General features: G+C 45.8%; 2 protein-coding genes across 5 annotated transcripts in view; one reads left to right on the forward strand and one right to left on the reverse strand.

Annotated features, from left to right (window-relative positions):
* LOC115256839 (coronin-7) overlaps positions 1 to 17,228 on the reverse strand; it is an 88,018-nt gene that overhangs the window by 41,841 nt on the left and 28,949 nt on the right. Inside the window, exons 2-9 of one of the 4 annotated variants that reach the window (XM_029855856.2) lie at positions 3,418 to 3,991; positions 2,786 to 3,339; positions 2,567 to 2,719; positions 1,868 to 2,365; positions 1,319 to 1,624; positions 1,208 to 1,225; positions 966 to 1,147; positions 9 to 905 (exon numbers count right to left, since the gene is read on the reverse strand). In XM_029855856.2, the coding sequence (XP_029711716.1) occupies positions 9 to 905; positions 966 to 1,147; positions 1,208 to 1,225; positions 1,319 to 1,624; positions 1,868 to 2,365; positions 2,567 to 2,719; positions 2,786 to 3,339; positions 3,418 to 3,913 (3,104 nt within the window). In that variant the 5' untranslated portion in view covers positions 3,914 to 3,991. The remainder of the gene's footprint in view (positions 1 to 8; positions 906 to 965; positions 1,148 to 1,207; positions 1,226 to 1,318; positions 1,625 to 1,867; positions 2,366 to 2,566; positions 2,720 to 2,785; positions 3,340 to 3,417; positions 3,992 to 17,228) is intronic. The other 3 variants (XM_029855857.2, XM_029855858.2, XM_029855859.2) reach the window with 3 other exon arrangements.
* Positions 1 to 17,228, forward strand: part of LOC115253714 (uncharacterized) — a 74,836-nt gene that overhangs the window by 28,911 nt on the left and 28,697 nt on the right. The window lies entirely within an intron of this gene.

A 17,228-nucleotide genomic window follows, 5' to 3' on the forward strand; every position in this document is an offset into this window, starting at 1 on the left:
AACCTTACTTGTCAAATCCTGTCACAACGATGTATTCCCCTTCGATGGCCCACACCAAACGAGCTCCGCGGGTTCCCACCGGTCCAGTTCCCTCCCTAATGGGTACATCTGACTTTCTGGGGTTGTACACCCTGAGTTTACCGTCCTTGGACACCGTGGCCACGTACGTCCCGCAAGGACTCCAGGCCGTGCTGAAGATTTGGTCCGTGTGTCCCTTCAGGCAGTACTTCTCGGTCAGCGTTTCCAAGTCCCAGATCTTCAGCGTCATGTCGTAACTTGCCGTGAGAAAGACGTTCTTCGCCAGCGGGTGGTACTTCACGATGTAGATCTTATCCGAATGGGCTACCAACTCTTGTTCCGGTTCGTTAGTCGGTTCCGTAAGGCCTCCTTCCGGGATTGCCCAAATCTTGACGCAACCGTCATCGCACGCCACCGCCAGCCTCTGGTTATCGAAGGGATCCCACTGGAAGTCCATAATGTTGTTTCCGTTAACCAGCGATGGGATCACCCCATCCGGAAGGCGTCCCGGTTTGCTGAGCTCGAATATTGCAATCTTGCCACCGGCCCCGGAGATCGGCACGGCCACGCGTTCCGGATTCGCTTGGAAGCCGTCGCACTCGCCGGGGATCTGCCGGCTGAGGTTGCGGATGTTCTCAATGTGCGTAGACTTGTGACCGGGAGTTCCCTTCAGGTGCCGGAACTTGGACACCCTTCCGAACACCGTTGACGTTCGTTTGGACGTGGTGTTGGCCGAGTTGGCGTTGTTGCGCTTGTTGATGTCCGCGGGAAGATTTTCCTTGCACAGGTCGCTGCGGTTACGCGTGAACTCCACGCTGGAAGGCGGAGGCATGATTTCTTCGTCGGTTTTGGATTGTTCGCCGCGAACCTTGAGCGACTCCCGGCGTCTGCGAAGGAGAATTTGAAGTTTAGCTAGGATCTTGTGAGGGTAATAGCTATAGGTATACCTGAGAGGAACTGGTGATGCTGGCTTTTCCTCTTGGACACTCTGCGATCGATTTTCGTACATTCGCCTTCGCTCGGCAATACTCGTTCGCTGTCCGCTTAGTCGTTCAAACTGACTCGGCTTATCATCCACTGAGGCATCAAACTGATCCTCCGATTCCGTGGAAACCTTCGATTCGAAAATCTACAAAATAAGTTCGGTTAGTTTAATGTTCGTCAGGGGTTCAAAACTTCACATATTAACCTTTTCTCGATCTCCAGACTACGATTACAGAGGTTAGTGCGCGTTAGAGAGAAATAGTTATAGATTAGTTCTGTTAGGGGTTTTATTGATTTCTTAAGCTATCGTAGTTACCTTTCTTCGTTCCGCGGTGGAGATGATCCGAGGTTTGTCGTCTTCGTCGGGCGTGACCTTAGGCCGTATGACGACCTCTTCCGTAGTCATCTCTGCGAATGCTTCCGGTTCTTTGCAGTTGCCATTTTCGTGAGTTTCCTCTACGCTTCCGTTGGACACCAGACTGTTCTCCTGGGTGTTATCGTTCGAGTCCTTCTGCGAATCACCGTTTTCCGAGCCGGGAGCCTGAGGGACGTTGAACACCTTGTCGAAGGAGAAGTCTCCCGAAGACCCCGTGCTGCTGAATGGCTTCGGACCAAGGCGGGGCTGTAGATACAAAGTTATACCCATCAGTATTGTATACCACCAAAGCTTATTATGATCATGATCAACACTTGAGAGTAAGAAATCAACCAAAAGAAAGTTACTTTGGAAAACTGAAAAGAAACCTAAGGGATCGTGCTCAACTAAAGGGAAGAAGTGATCGTGCAGAATATCTACCAACAACACCAACTCTGTGGAAACGAACTCATAAAACACACGAGATCACTACTCCAACCCAAGTCAAACCTTGTATCCTGTGGTGGACATTCTGGGTCTTGCTACCGGACGCGGTGCCGGTACAACTGGAACTTCATCGCCGCATCCCACCGGTGGATCGGTTACGGAGTTGTTGCGGGATGTCCTCGGCAGTGGCTTCGGAGGTGTTACCTCTCCTGTTTGAATCGGATCGTCCATACTGCCATCCTGGTCGTCACTTCCGAACTGTTCCGCATGATTGCCGTTGCTTTCGCTTTCGTGGTAGCAAGGCTTCGGTTCGATAACTATGTTGGCATTCTCGACGTGCTTGTTCGAGGTCACCTCTTTAAACTTCTGCTCAAACTCGCTCTTCTCGCTGTGTGACTGCTGTTCCATCTGTTTGATCTTGTCCTTGATCGGGACGAACGTGGGCTTTACGATCGAGGCTTCTTTGTCGATTTTGGCCGCCGTGCTGTTGGGCGTGGTGCATGCCGTTTTCGACTTGTTGGCAATGTTCTTGACTACTTCGTTTAGGTTACCTCTCAGAACCTGAGAGATGTGTCGGGTTTACACGAATTTTGAGTTTTAGTGTGAAGAAGTAGAACCGAACGGGGAGGTCAGCAATAGAACAGGAAAGAATGATATATAGATACACAGATGAGATGCGATTGATGCGGTTCATTCGGTTAGTGACACCAAAGAAGGTAGGGTTGTAGAGTTTTTGGGTTGACTAAATCTACGGATACTTACAATGATGGGCTGGTCACCGAGTTCTCGCTTCGCAGGATCCAGACTGATCTTTTGAACGGCCATGTTGACTCCGTTGAGCCATTGTGTCCCCGTCAACTCCGTTTTGAACCCATTGGTATCGGGATACAGGTCACTGTGGAAATCTCGGTAAGTCTACAAACATGAAGAATATGATTACTCCCTTCTACAAGTCTACGAATGCGTAGAAGACCCTAATACCTTTCTCGGCACTTGGTACATGATAGGTATCACTGAGTTGGACGTCAACTGCATAATACGGTTCACCTCGCCCTCCATCACCCTCAGGGCTCTCTTCGGCACCAAACAGGCACCCTTGGTCTGCTCTCCCGAGTGTCGTATTCCCTCGATCAGATAAGGATCCTTGTCCGTCACCTCCAAGTAAGATATCGTGGTATCGCCCTTACCCGCTAGGAACAGCATGTTCGTATCCGGGTCAAACAGCGGCATCAGGATTCCGGTCGAACAGTCCAACTCCAGCGTCTTCTCCGGCACCGAGAAGTTCCTCAAATCCCTGATGATGACCTGCCTCAACCGAGCGGCATCAAACCCTGTGGTCAGAATCCGATTCTGATCACCCAACCACACCACTCGGGAGTCCTTGATACTTTGGTGACTCTCGGCAATCATCGAGATTGGTGTCTCCGCTCGCGGATCCAGGATACGAACCATTTTGTCCTTACAGCTGGTCGCACAGACTTTGCCGTCCTGTTTCCAACTCAGCGACTGAATCACTTCCGGATGTTGGTTGTTCGCTATTGCGAAATCAAAAGAAACACCCCGGTCAGTCCACATTAACATTCCTTCCCTCAAATACCAAAATCAATACTCACAGAACGATTCCTGCTGGCAGGTCAAGTCCCACAGACTGACACATCCAACGGCCGTTGAGTACAACAGACAATCGGCCGTAGGATGGAACCCGACCGTCTCGACCCTCCGCTGTTTCGTCGAGAACGAACACTCCGGATTCGATATCGAGTTCTCCAGACCCTTCTCCGGTATGTGCCACACCTTGACCAGGCAGTCCTGCGATCCGGTCGCCAGCAAACCGTCGTGGAACGGGGAAAAGTCCAGATAGGTCACCGTGTCGGTGTGTGCGTGCAGCAGTGGCATGGTTTTGCTCTTCCGACCACAATCATCGATGGGCAGAACGGCCACGCTGGAGCCCACATGTTCCCAGTTGAAGGCGATGAATGCGGCCGACGCCGCAATGTTGTTACCATAGGTCTGGTACGAACCCACGCAAATGTCCCGAATGCATACCTCCGGTTTGGGAACAATCGGGGCTGCGTTCTTGTATTTCGAGGCCTTAAATCGCCATGCCATGCTTCGGAGGTCCGCGGGTGGTTGTTGGCTTTGACTGCGGGATTGTCGCGGGTTTCGATGATTGAATTAAAAGTGTAACTGTGAAAAAAGTATGAGGGTGAAAGTATTATGCAGCTGTTTTAAAAGTTTGTAACAAATGGATACAAAAGATCATCGCACACTCTATTTCCCGGCAATCAGGTCATCACATCAATTTTCTGTACCAGATTTCCCCCAAAGGTTATCTGGAAGAGCTTCCAGAAACCCTCAGAATCCCTCCTCTTTTTTTCTTTAGGGATATCAAGTCCTCCCAGTCTTCTTCGAAATTTTTAACAAATTTCTCGCGAAATTATTACAGAATTTACGTCAGATGATACTATAGCATTAGTCCGAATGCCACCAGCCCGAATACCAGAACCCAGGAAACGAGGTCTGATCCTGTGAAATCGATATACATTTAAGGAGAAAATCTTGAACAAAAATGAGATCGCTTAGAAATCGGCAGTTATCGAGATAAGGTGATATTTGAGGTTTCCAGTTAGCCTAGTGGATAAGGTTTTGGATCACTAACCGGAGACGGCGGGTTCGATTTCCGTTCCGGTCAGGGAAATTTTCTCAACATCCTGAGCATAGTGAATCATTGTGCTTGCCTCACAGCTTGGGTAGCACACATGTCCCAAAAGAGTCACGCAGCGCAGGTTTTTGGTTGCACATGAGTCATTTTCAAGTAATTCTGGAATTGGGTTATAATTACAAAACAGTAGCTTCTGTGCAACCAAAAACCTGCGCTGCGTGACTCTTTTATGAAAAGTGTGCTGCTTGGCAATATAAAATTTCAAGCAATTGCAGGCAAAGACAGCTCTTCAAGCAATAACTGTGAAATTACATAGAGAACACTAACTTGAAGAGAGGCAGGCGAAGTTTCAGTAGGAGTGTAGAGCCAGAAAAAAATCCTGGAACATCTCAAAAACTCCCTGAAACTATCTGAAACCCCTCTGAGTTCTTCCGAAACGTTTCAGGCACGACCTGAAACTCTTTGGGACGCCCTAAAACGCCCCTGAAAGCCCTTAGAACACCCCTAAAATCCCCTGAAACGGCTCCAAAACTCTGAGAACAGCTGAAAATCCATTGAAAACTCATAGAATTCCAGTGATGTGCTTCCAGTGCTTCGGAAACCTCCAGAAATCATCCCCTCAGAAACCGGAATGGCCCTAACATTCACTGGAATGTTTCTGGAACACCTCTGAAAGCCCCTGGAAGGCCCCTGACACCCTCTGAAACCCTCTTGACCCTGTGGGGATGGAGCCGGCGATGAAAGCGATCATAGCAAACGTGTTACAGACCAGCGAGGTTGCGGCAGCGGCGGCAAAACAATTCGGATTTATAGGGCATGGGGCTGGAACGCCCCAAAACCCCCCTGAAACCCCTGGTATTTCTCTAGTGAAATACAAGTAACATTTTTCAGACCAATCAGTCTTGTAGAGGTTTCGACAACAGTCGTAAAACCTTATGCCTTTTCATTTTAGTTTTATAATGGTTTTAAGAACCTCTTCTAGCCTATTTTACTAAAAAATGTTGCTTGGGACTGGAACCCTCGGGAACACTCCTGAAACGAACCCGACACCCCTTAAAATTCCCTCGAACACTCCTTATTCATTTACATATATAGTATAACGTCCTATTTAACCCTTTTGAGCCGCAGGGGTCATATATGACCCCAACATAGAAACGGCTGTATAAATTCACCCATTCGATAAAACAGAAGTTGTTGCAAATTGAGTCCTCTATTAGGGAAAAATTAGGATATTTGTATTTGGGACTTCATTGGTAACCTAGAACATCCTGAACACCATGAAATTTGGAAAAACGAAATAAATGACATACCAGTTGTTCTAAAAGCTAAACTTGGATGTGGGTTTCGTTTATATGTATCCATTTAGCCTTCATCAAGAATATCAAAAGGTGTTTTATATTCTGGGATGTTCTAGGTGTTCCAAACTGTCCTGTAGTGAAGTCCTTCAAATCTACAAGAATAATTTTATGTATTTCCGCCACAACTAATAGCATTGCATAAGATACTGGGATCCGTGAAGCTCTTGGCATTTACAATGTCATTTATAGACGCCATAGGGATATTCCAGGTCAACCAAACTACCTTGGAGTTCAGGACTTCAGGTCTACACTCGTAACAGTATCCATATCTGTTAAACTGAGAAACGCTACATAATCAATCGCAGTTACTGGAGCAATCTGAAGTCTAAGAGCTTATTATAAATCTTTGGGACATCTAGGGTCAACCAAACTGTTCTATAATGAAGTCCTTCAAATCTACAAGAATAATTTCATGCGTTTTCACTATATACAATAGTATTGTATAATCTACTGGGGTCCGCGAAGCTTTTGAAATTTCAAATGTCATTCAGAGACACTACAGATATATTCCAGGTCAGCCAAACTCCTTGAAGTTCAGGACTTCAGGTCTACACTCGTAACAGTATCCATATATGTTATACTGAGAAACGCTATATAACCATCCGCAGTTACTGGACCAGTCTGAAGTCTTTTTTTATTATAAACCTTGGGGACATATTGATTCGTCCAAACTGTTCTATAATGAAGTCCTGCAAATCTACAAGAATAACTTTATGTGTTTTCGCCATGAATAATAGTATTGCATAACCTGCTAAGATTCGCGAAGCTTTTGGAATCTGAAATGACATTAAGAGACACTACAGGGATATTACAGGTCAGCCAAACTTCCTTGGAGTTCAGGACTTCAGGTCTACACTCGTAACAGTATCCATATGTGTTATACTGAATAACGCTGCATAATCAACTGCAGTTACTGGAACAATCTGTCTACTTTTTTATTATAAACCTTTGGGACATTCACGGTCGTCCAAACTGTTCTATAATGAAGCCCTTCAAATCTACAAGAAAAACTTTGTGTTTTCACCATAAATAATAGCATAGGATCTGCTGAGATCCGTGAAGCTCTTGAAATCTCAAATGTCATTTGGAGGCACTATGGGAATGTTCCAGGTCAGCCAAACTATCCATGAGTTCAGAACTTCAGGTCTACACTCGTAACATCAGTTATATCTGACATACTGAGTAACGTTTCATAATCAATAGCGGTGACTGGGCCAACCTAAAGTCTACTATATATTTATAACTCAAGAACATTTTGGATGACCTAGGATATCCCGAATGATCTGATACTGTCTATTGAATTTTCAGACGACTTACTGAATATGATAGATTACAAATAGCAGCTTTACATAATGAAAGAAGTTACCGTTACACCCGCAGACTTTAGGATCTAAATTCAAGTACAGTTTGGATGACCTAAAATATCCCGACTGATCTGATATTGTCTTTTTACCTTTCAGAAGACTTGCTGGACATGATAGATTACAAATCGCAGATTTGTATAATGAAATCAGTTACCGTTACACCCATAGAATTTAGGATCTAAACTCAATAACAGTTTGGATGATCTAGGATATCCCGAATGATCTCATACTGTCCATTGAATTTTCAAAAGACTTATTGGACATGATAGATTACAAATTGTAGCTTTGCATAATGAAAGAAGTTACCGTTACACCCGCAGACTTTAGGATCTAAATTCAAGAACAGTTTGGACGACCTAAGATATCCCGACTGATCTGATATTGTATATTTACCTTTCAGAAGACTTGCTGGACATGATAGATTACAAATCGCAGATTTGTATAATGAAATCAGTTACCGTTACACCCATAGAATTTAGGATCTAAACTCAAGAACAGTTTGGATGATCTAGGATATCCCGAATGATCTCATACTGTCCATTGAATTTTCAGAAGACTTACTGGACATGATAGATTACAAATCGTAGCTTTGCATAATGAATTAGGATCTAAATTCAAGAACAGTTTTGATGACCTAAGATATCCCGACTGATCTGATATTGTCTATTTACCTTTCAGAAGACTTGCTGGACATTATAGATTACAAATCGCAGCTTTGTATAATGAAATCAGTTACCGTTACACCCATAGACTTTAGGATCTAAACTCAAGAACAGTTTGGATGATCTAGGATATCCCGAATGATCTGATACTGTCTATTGAATTTTTAGATGACTTACTGGACATGATAGATTACAAATCGCAACTTTGTATCATGAAAGAAGTTACAGTTACAGCCATAGACATAAGGATTTAAACTCAAGAATAGTTTGGTTGACCTAGGATGTCCAGAAAAAATATGCCGTATAATATTCTACCATTAGAGAACCACCGGTATTTTCAGCGTTTTGTACATGGTGCATTTGATGCGAGGTTGAATCTTTTTGGATCACAGGTTCTTGTGGAGCCCATAGTAGGCCCGACTTCCACTGATGATGGGCCTTCGTATTTCACGGCTAACGTTGTTGTCTACCGTTATCAAAGATCCGAGAAAGACGACGTCCTCCACCATCTCGAAGATCTCGCCGTCTATCGTAATACGGTAATACTGCTGTCTAGGCTTGCCCTGTCCTTCGCGGTTTCTCCAGCCACCATGTACTTCGGTTTTGACACGTTCAACACCAGTGCGATCTTTGCTACTTCACGATTTAGGCGGGTGTACAGTTCACCGTTCCAAATATTCTTGCAGTGATATCCATGTCATCCGCTCGTCGCTAGCACCTTCCAGGGCGATGTTGAACAGCAGCAGTCCATCACTTTGTCGAAGTCCCTGGTGAGATTCGAACGAATTAGACTGATCGTCCGAAACCCTTCCGCCGTTTTTACACCGTCTATCGTCGCCGTTTTTGTCCATGATTTTCCATAGCTCACTGTGGTCGATCCTTTGGTACGCCGCCCTGAAATCGATGAACAGGTGGTGCGTTGGGATCTAGTGTTCGCGGCATTTTTGGAGGACTTGCCGCACGGCGACGATTTGGTCTGTTGTCGAGCGGCCGTTAACGAAGCCAGCTTGATAACTTCCCACAAGCTCATTAGCTTTGGGTGAAAGACGACGGAAGATGATCTGGGATATCACTTTGTAGGCGGCATTCAGAATTGTGATCGCTCGGAAGTTCTCACACGTTTGCGGGATGCGTTAAGCTTCTGGTAGAACTTACGCGTTTCTTGTGAACGGCACAGCAGTTCCATTTCCTCACACTCCGCTTCTTCCAGGCGGTGCTTTTTCTCCCGGAAGAGACAGGTCTGCTGCTTCCGCTTCTATCTGTATCGCTCCACATTCTGTCGGGTTCCATACTGCAGCATTACCGCCCGCGCTGCGTCCTTCTCCAGAACCACTCTGCACTCCTCGTCGAACCAATCGTTTCGTCGACTCCGTTCTATGTACCCGATAGTGCTCTCGGCTGCGTTGTTGATGACTGCTTTGACTGTACTCCAGCAGTCCTCTAGAGGGGCCACATCGAGCACACCCTCGTCCGGCAACGCTGCCTCGAGATTCTGCGCGTATGCGGTGGCGACATCCGGTTGCTTCAGTCGCTCTAGATCAGTGGTCACCATAGTGCGGCCCGCGGGCCGCACGTGATGCTGAGTTCTCTATGTTGCCTTAGAATTTCTTGCAATGTTTCTTAAGGAGGTTTTTCTGCTTCTAAAATAATCTAGAATAACGTGTTTAACGTTTCACAAATGGATCCAGGAGGTGCAATACAAGCAGTTGATAAAAGAGGCCTGAGGATCACTGCTCTAGATCATACCGGGGCGGCCGCCGGTACTGTACATTGTTAATAACGAAGAGTTTTGGGCGCAGTTTAAGGACAGACTTGTTAGAATCCCAAAATGGCCGCCACAATGGCCGACTTTGGCACCTACTCACGATTTCGAGGGCACAAATCTCTTCGTAAACAAAACCAGCGCACCTGATGTTCTTATTTTAAGTTTATTACAGGTTAGCAAGAACGGAATAATAAAATGCTTTGTTGTGTAAAGTTTGCTTCTTGAGATTTGTGCGTTTGAAGTTTTGGTGCACTGTTGAAGCGGGATGTCAAGACGTTTGTCCTTAATCATCACCAGGTAATGATCAGAGTCGATATTATTGGCTTTCAGACTCGGAATGAAAGGGAAAACGTCTTTACAATTCTAGGTTTTATTAATGACTAAAGAAAAATTTTCATTTTTACAGACATGGACTACTACGATAATGTTTGTCGATTCATTCAGCGTTGCTAAGCAGCATGACTTGAACACTCCTCCTCAACGCTGATCTTGCAATCCGCACATGGTCCTCAACTGTGCCAATCTGATTCCTCCGATGGGTTTCGTCAGCAAATCAGCAACCATGTCCTTCGTCGGGCAATAAACGAAACAGATCTCTCCCGATGTCTTGATGTCTCGCACGAAATGGTATTTGGTAGCGATGTGCTTCGTTCTGTTGCTGAACTTACCGACGTCCAACATCTTCAAAGCGCTTTGGTTGTCCTCGTACAATACCGGATCTTGCTGTTCCTCTCCGAGATCACCGAGGAGTCGTTTCACCCACAACATTTCTTGTGTAGCCTCGGCCAAAGCAACAAATTCCGCCTCCGCAGTGGACAATGAAACGCACGACTGTTTTCTGCATGCCCAGCTGATCGTACCGCCGTTGAATTGGATCATCATACCGCTATTCGATTTCCGATCTTGCCTATGCTCTGCCCAGTCGGCATCAGAGAAGCCAACTAAACCACTTCGTCGATTGTTGCCGCTGAGACGCAACCAGTAGTCACACGTTCCCTTCAAGTACCGTGCAACACGCTTGAGCTCCAGCCAATCATTTTGAGATGGGTTGCTCGTCTTCCGGCTTAGGATCGACACCGCTGCTGAAATGTCCGGTCGGGAGTTAACCGAGACGTACAGGAGTTGTCCCAACAGCTTCTGATACTCCACGTTGTTTGGGAGGGATGCACCAGGTTCTTGCTTGTAGTATCCTGGATCCAATGGAACCTTGGAATCCTTCGCATCTTCCAAGCCACAAGACCGCACAATTTCGCCGATGTACTGCTCCTGGTTGATGAAGAAATCGCCATCCTCATCACGTTTCACGTTGATGCCCAAGTACCATTGAACATCACCCAGGGACTCGATGGTGAACTTTTTCCGCAAAGCTCCGATGCAGCGGTCTATGGTCCTCTCGTTCTCACATGCCACTATTAAGTCGTCGACGTACACCAACACGTAGCACCACCGATGATTCTCCTTCTTCCTGTAGAGGCATGGGTCCGAGTCACACCGCTGGAATCCCAGTCGTTCCAATTCGGAGTGCAGTGTGCTGTTCCACGATCTGGCCGCTTGCTTCAGACCATATAAGCTTTTTCGCAGCTTGTACACCTTTCGTTCTTCCCCTTGCACGACGAATCCTGGAGGTTGACGAAGGTATATTTCTTCATCGAGGTTTCCGTACAAAAACGCAGTCTTGACGTCGAACTGTCGCACCGTCATACCTTGCTTCGCCGCCACAGCCAGTAGAGTCCGGAAGGTGGTTTGACGAACCACTGGAGCGAACACTTGGTCATAATCTGTCCCGTACTGCTGGCTGTATCCCTGTGCGACGAGTCTTGCTTTGAAGCGGGCCACTTCTCCATCCGCGTTACGCTTGATTTTGTAGACCCACTTTGAGCCAACTGCTTTTCGGCCGGCTGGGAGGCCCACCAACTGCCACCACCGACTCGATCGAGCGCATCTCTTCCACCATCGCTTCATTCCATTTTGTACGATCTTGACTGTTCATTGCTTGAGCAAAGTTCTTCGGCTCCTCCTGGGTGCTGGACACTTCTGCTGCCCAAGAATTCACGACCAACCGGTTTGGAGGTACTCCTTTCGTTGACCGTTTCGATCGCCGCAGTATTGCTTCATCAGGATAACCTTCGAAATCACTCTCCGATGTAGTACTGCCACAGTTATTTTCCGGTTCCGCTTCTGGTTGTATATCGCACTGGAACTCTTCAACGCTTGAGTCATCGTCACACGGACCAACGCCAGCTTGATCCCGCAGTGTAACGATTACCTCCTCGTCGTTGGTGTCGCAACTCGCACTGTCGTCCACAAACGCATTTTCTCCCATCATCTCGTCGAATTTGGCGTCTCGGCTGATGGTGATGCTACAGTCAACCGGATTCAGGAAACGGTACGCCTTTCGTCCCTCAGCATAGCCCACCAGTACCATTTTGTTCGCCTTCTTGTCCAGTTTCCGCCGTTGTTGCTTTGGAACGTACACATACGCAACGGATCCGAACACGCGTAGATGCTTGTAGGATGGCTTCCTACCGTGCCACAGTTCGTAGGGAGTTCTCTCGTTCAACGCTGTTGGAAGCAAATTTTGGAGATAACACGCAGTCACTATTGCTTCACCCCAAAACTTCTTCGTCATACCTGCGTCCGCCAGCATGCATCGCATCATCTCAGCTAAGGAGCGATTTTTTCTCTCGGCCACCCCATTTTGTTGTGGACTGTATGGGGCCGTTTGCTGCAACAGGATTCCGTTGTCCGCCAGAAACTTCTTCAGCTTACCACTGGAGTACTCACCGCCGCCATCCGATCGTATCACCTTGGGTTTCCTTCCAAACTGTGTTTCGATCAGGCTGATGTACTGCTGGATTTTCTCGAACGCTTCAGACTTGCTCCGCAACAGATAAACGACCGTGTAGCGTGAGTAGTCATCGATAAGCACCATGCAATACCGATTTCCGCTTGGAGTGGGAACTTCTAGCGGTCCCGACAAATCAGTGTGCACCAAATCACCTACCGCTTTGCTTCTTTTTTCAGACGCCTTCGGGAACGAACTACGGGCCATTTTTCCTTCACAACATGTACCGCAGACTGTTTGCACATCACATCGTTGAGGGGAAATACCAGTACCTAACTGGTCACGTACGATCTTCGCTATGGCATCCGCACTCCGGTGTCCAAAACGACGATGCCACAGGTGTATGCACTCCTTCGGGTGGCTAACGGTTGTCAGCATCGACTGCTCCGGGTTGGGCTTGAGGAAATACAATCCGCCCCTCCGTTCGCCGACGACAAGCACATCCCCATCCTTCACAATTTTGCAGCAGTTCTTCTCGAACACCACGGTGAAGCCCTCATCAGCAATCTTACTTACCGAGAGCAGGTTACCAGTTAGCGCTGGCACATGGTACACATTCTTCAGCTTCACGTTGACCGGTTGGCCATGTCCATTGAAGCTTCGGTACACACCGGTACCGATTCCGTTAGCTTGAACCTCGTTGCCGTCCGCTAGGCTGATGCTGTCCTTGCACGACGTGTCCAGTTCTCCCAGCAGCGATTCGTTGTTGGTCATATGCGACGTGGCTCCAGAGTCCAGGAACCACAGACTCCGTTCCGCCGATCGATTCCCGGCAGCAAAACATACCTCAGACGAATTGTTCTTCACCATCTTGACCTTCTGTTGTGAATCGCGGGATTTCCTGTCCAGCTGCTTCCGGTCCTTGGCTAGCTTCTTACATTCTCGCCGAATGTGTCCTTCCATGTGGCAGTAATGGCACGTGATTTTTGATTTATCAACTGGTGCCACCACCGACGCTGCAGGTGTGTTCCCGGTACGCAAAGCCTTCTCTTCCGACTGATTCTCCACACGGCGCTTCCAATCGTCCAACAGCTTCCCCTTGACGTACTCCAGGGTCAGGTCGCACTCCGGGCGGCTCTCCAGTGCCGTGATTAAGCTGTTGTAGGATTCGGGCAGGCTTGACAGAAGCATCGCGACGACCCAATGCTCCTTCAATTCTTCACCCATCGCAGTAAGCCGGTTTGTCAGAACTGTCACTTCGTTGAGATGCTCTGACATGCTTCCTCCTTCGTGCAACCGTTGCGAGCATAACCTCCGTAAAACGTGCACCTTGCTTGCTAACGAAGACCGTTCGTGGTACGCCTTGAGCCCGTCCCACATGTCCTTGCTCGAACCGGCTCTGATGATGTGGCACAACTGACCGTCTTCCACCGACAGGCCAATCAACGCCCGTGCCTTCGCGTCCTTCGCCTTCCAAACGGGATCCGGATTCTCCGGTTTTTCCTCACTCACCACGCCGAACAAATCCTCCTGAATGAGCACCAACTCCATCCGAAATTTCCAGACGGCGTAGTTGCTGTCGCCGAGCTTCTTCAGTGAAGTCTTCAGGTCGCTCATCGTTGAGAATCTTCCGGCTGGTTCCGCTTGAAAGTGGTCTTCCGCTTCTTGAAAATTATCGTCCTCGTCTTCCATCCGAAACAGGGTTTTGCAGGCCCATAACCTATTGGCTTTCAGACTCGGAATGAAAGGGAAAACGTCTTTACAATTCTAGGTTTTATTAATGACTAAAGAAAAATTTTCATTTTTACAGACATGGACTACTACGATAATGTTTGTCGATTCATTCAGCGTTGCTAAGCAGCATGACTTGAACAGATATTAGCGCCACAATAGGTCCTGACGTCGATAACGTCGGAGAAGTACCGTCCATTAATCAGAACGTGGTCGATTTGCGATTCCGTTTGTTGTAATGATCCCCAGGTGTAACGATACGAGAGGCTGTGCTGAAAGAAGGTGCTACTAATGGCCATGTTCTTGGAGGCGGCGAAGTCGATGAGGCGTAGGCCATTTTCGTTCGTCAGCTGGTGGGCACTGAACTTACCAATCGTCGGTCTAAATTCCTCCTCCTGGCCTACCTGAGCGTTTAGGTCTCCTATGATGATCTTGACGTCGTTGTTTGGGCAGTGGTCGTACTCGCGTTCGAGCTGCGCGTTTGTCATTATCAGTGCTTCCGGAGTGAGGACTGTGCACGTTTATTATGCTGATGTTTAAGAATCAGCCCTATTCCTCAACCTGCACATTCTTTCGTCGATCGGCCACCAACCGATCGCGCGCCTCTGCATGTCGCCCATCACTATAAAAGCTGTTTCCAGCTCACGTGTGTTGCCGCAACTCTGGTATAATTACCTCTAAACGTTCGCACCATAGATCCTGTCCAACACACCTCCTGCAGCGATACGATTCCAAACCCGCGGCCCTTCAGTAGATCGGCGAGTATGCGGGTGCTCCCGATGAAGTTGAGAGATCTGCAGTTCCACGTACCGAGCTTCCAATCGCAAGTCCCTTTTCATCTCTGTAGTCGTCGCCATTGGTATCGGTTTGCATTCTACTCTTGTTGATTTTCCGGTGCTAGTCTTTTATACGGCTGGCTCGCAGGGCCTGCCACCAACCCACTAACCCAGGGAGCTGGGAACACGCACACTATTACACAAATCGCCTGTAATTTTCAAAGCGATCGAACACTAGCGCCTCTGGTGGAAAGATCGCGGAAATCAAATGGAATTTGAATTGATCGTTAAATGCATGTGCCAAGCCATTTGGAAGAGTGTTACGTCTGTTGTCTGTGGTAATAGTTTGGTCAGAACACTTTCCCATACATCATTTTTGTGCAACTTTGCAGAAGGCACCAACAGTGTTGGTAAACTCACTCTTAAAACACACTCATGAACCGCTCCTGCGTGAGCAAACTCGCGCGTGATTCTGAATCTTTTTCTAACGCGCGAGATTTTCATGCAAAATCTCGCTCTCACGAGTCAAGCGCCGAAATCTCGTTCGCTTGTTAAACGAATCCAAATCAACTTGAACGACATTCAATGTTGTTGTATGCTAGATTTGCTTTTAATCTATCATACTATCCTAAAAACTTCGATGTAAATAATAAGAACACCAAGAAATAAAGCAATAAGTGAAATCACGAGTCAACTCAAGCATGATTTTTTCGGCGGTGAGTTTGGCGAGTCAAGAATCGTACCTGAAACAGCTCAACCATGAGATTTGAGAATTTGAGTTTTTACCAACACTGGGCACCAATACTAGTCAATATTTATTTATAAAAAAAAAGTGAATTTCCATCGCACTTTTAGGTGATGGATATAATACTGGAGTTTGTTGAAAACTGTTTCAAACATTTCCGGTATAAGATTGCAGGGTTTGTATAACTAAGTTTTATTACTAAGTATTTATATTTGTTGATAGTTAGTGATGTTGAGTCAAACACGAGACACTGAAGACGACCAATATTGGTGTATCTAGCTTTTTCTTTTTTTTCTCAGAGTAAGAAAAAAAGCTAGATTCGTCAATGAAGACGACGCACATAGGCGTAAATGTACCAAATTCCTGGCCATAAGTCAAACTTTTTTTCTGGGATTTTCCAAAGCCTTATATTTTTTAAAGATGAACGGTATATTACTTCATCATGTGGCAATCAATAAAACACTTTGAGATGTATGTTTTTTTTTAAGAACAAATGCCTAAATTAGATGATTTTTCTACAGTTTTTTTTTTTCATTTGTACCATAACTCATCGGAAGTACTTCAAATATCGAAATATAGACAGTTTGAAAAAATAATTGAGTATGTAAACCAGTTCTCATGATTAAGGTGTATCATTCGAACAAACAACTGCACCTGGTTTCATTTATTTTGCTCTTCTACAGAAGAGTTTTCAAAATCATGTTTTTTGTCAATTTTCAACCATTTTCAGCATACAAAAAGTTTTCAGATTCTGCAGCATTCCACGATTTGGACAAAATTACAATAAAATATAAGGTATATTCTTTGTAAATCGTAAGAGAACGAGTACCAGAAAGTACCAGACGAGAAAATAGATCATTCTGAAACTTACACCTTTTTGACTAGTTACAATTTAAGTTTAATTCAAAGAAAACAACGTTTCGACTATTTTATCAATGAATGACCACTTATTTTCGGTAGATAGATCATAATAGAATACAAATCTGGTCTTGTATCTCTTAACGAATTGTATCAAATGGAATCAATTTTGTAAATTTGGACAGAAATCTCCATATAACGATAAACGCCTGAATGTATGTAATGCGCTAGTATTTTTTTGTAGCTGGAAGTGCTGTGTTCCAAATTTGTTTATAAAAATATAAAAAAAACTCAAATAAAGAGCTCACTATGTGTAGCATGTAATCATATGCGGATGCACCGTTAAGAATATATTCTCACATAGATTATTGTTTTTTATAGCTAAATTAAGTTTTCCATTCACTGCCCATAACCGCATAACAGTAACATTCGACTAAAGCAGGCATTGGAGAAAATGGAACCCAAAGTTGCAACTTTGAATAGTATAGGAATGAATCGAAATTTAAAAAAAATATCATAAATTTGTCATCAGTCGTATAGCAAGCAAATTTTCTACAGCAGTTCCTGTATGCTGGGGGAATTGTCAAAAAATAAATCGATTGATGTCACGCTTTTAAGCCAATCTATTTTCCTAGTGTGACTGTTATGCGGTCACATTGCTCAATGAGACAAAATGACTTGGTATTTTTTTCATAAATCCTAGAACAAACTTGATTTT

This window comes from Aedes albopictus, chromosome 1, assembly GCF_035046485.1.
Source record: "Aedes albopictus strain Foshan chromosome 1, AalbF5, whole genome shotgun sequence".
NCBI lineage: Eukaryota > Metazoa > Arthropoda > Insecta > Diptera > Culicidae > Aedes > Aedes albopictus.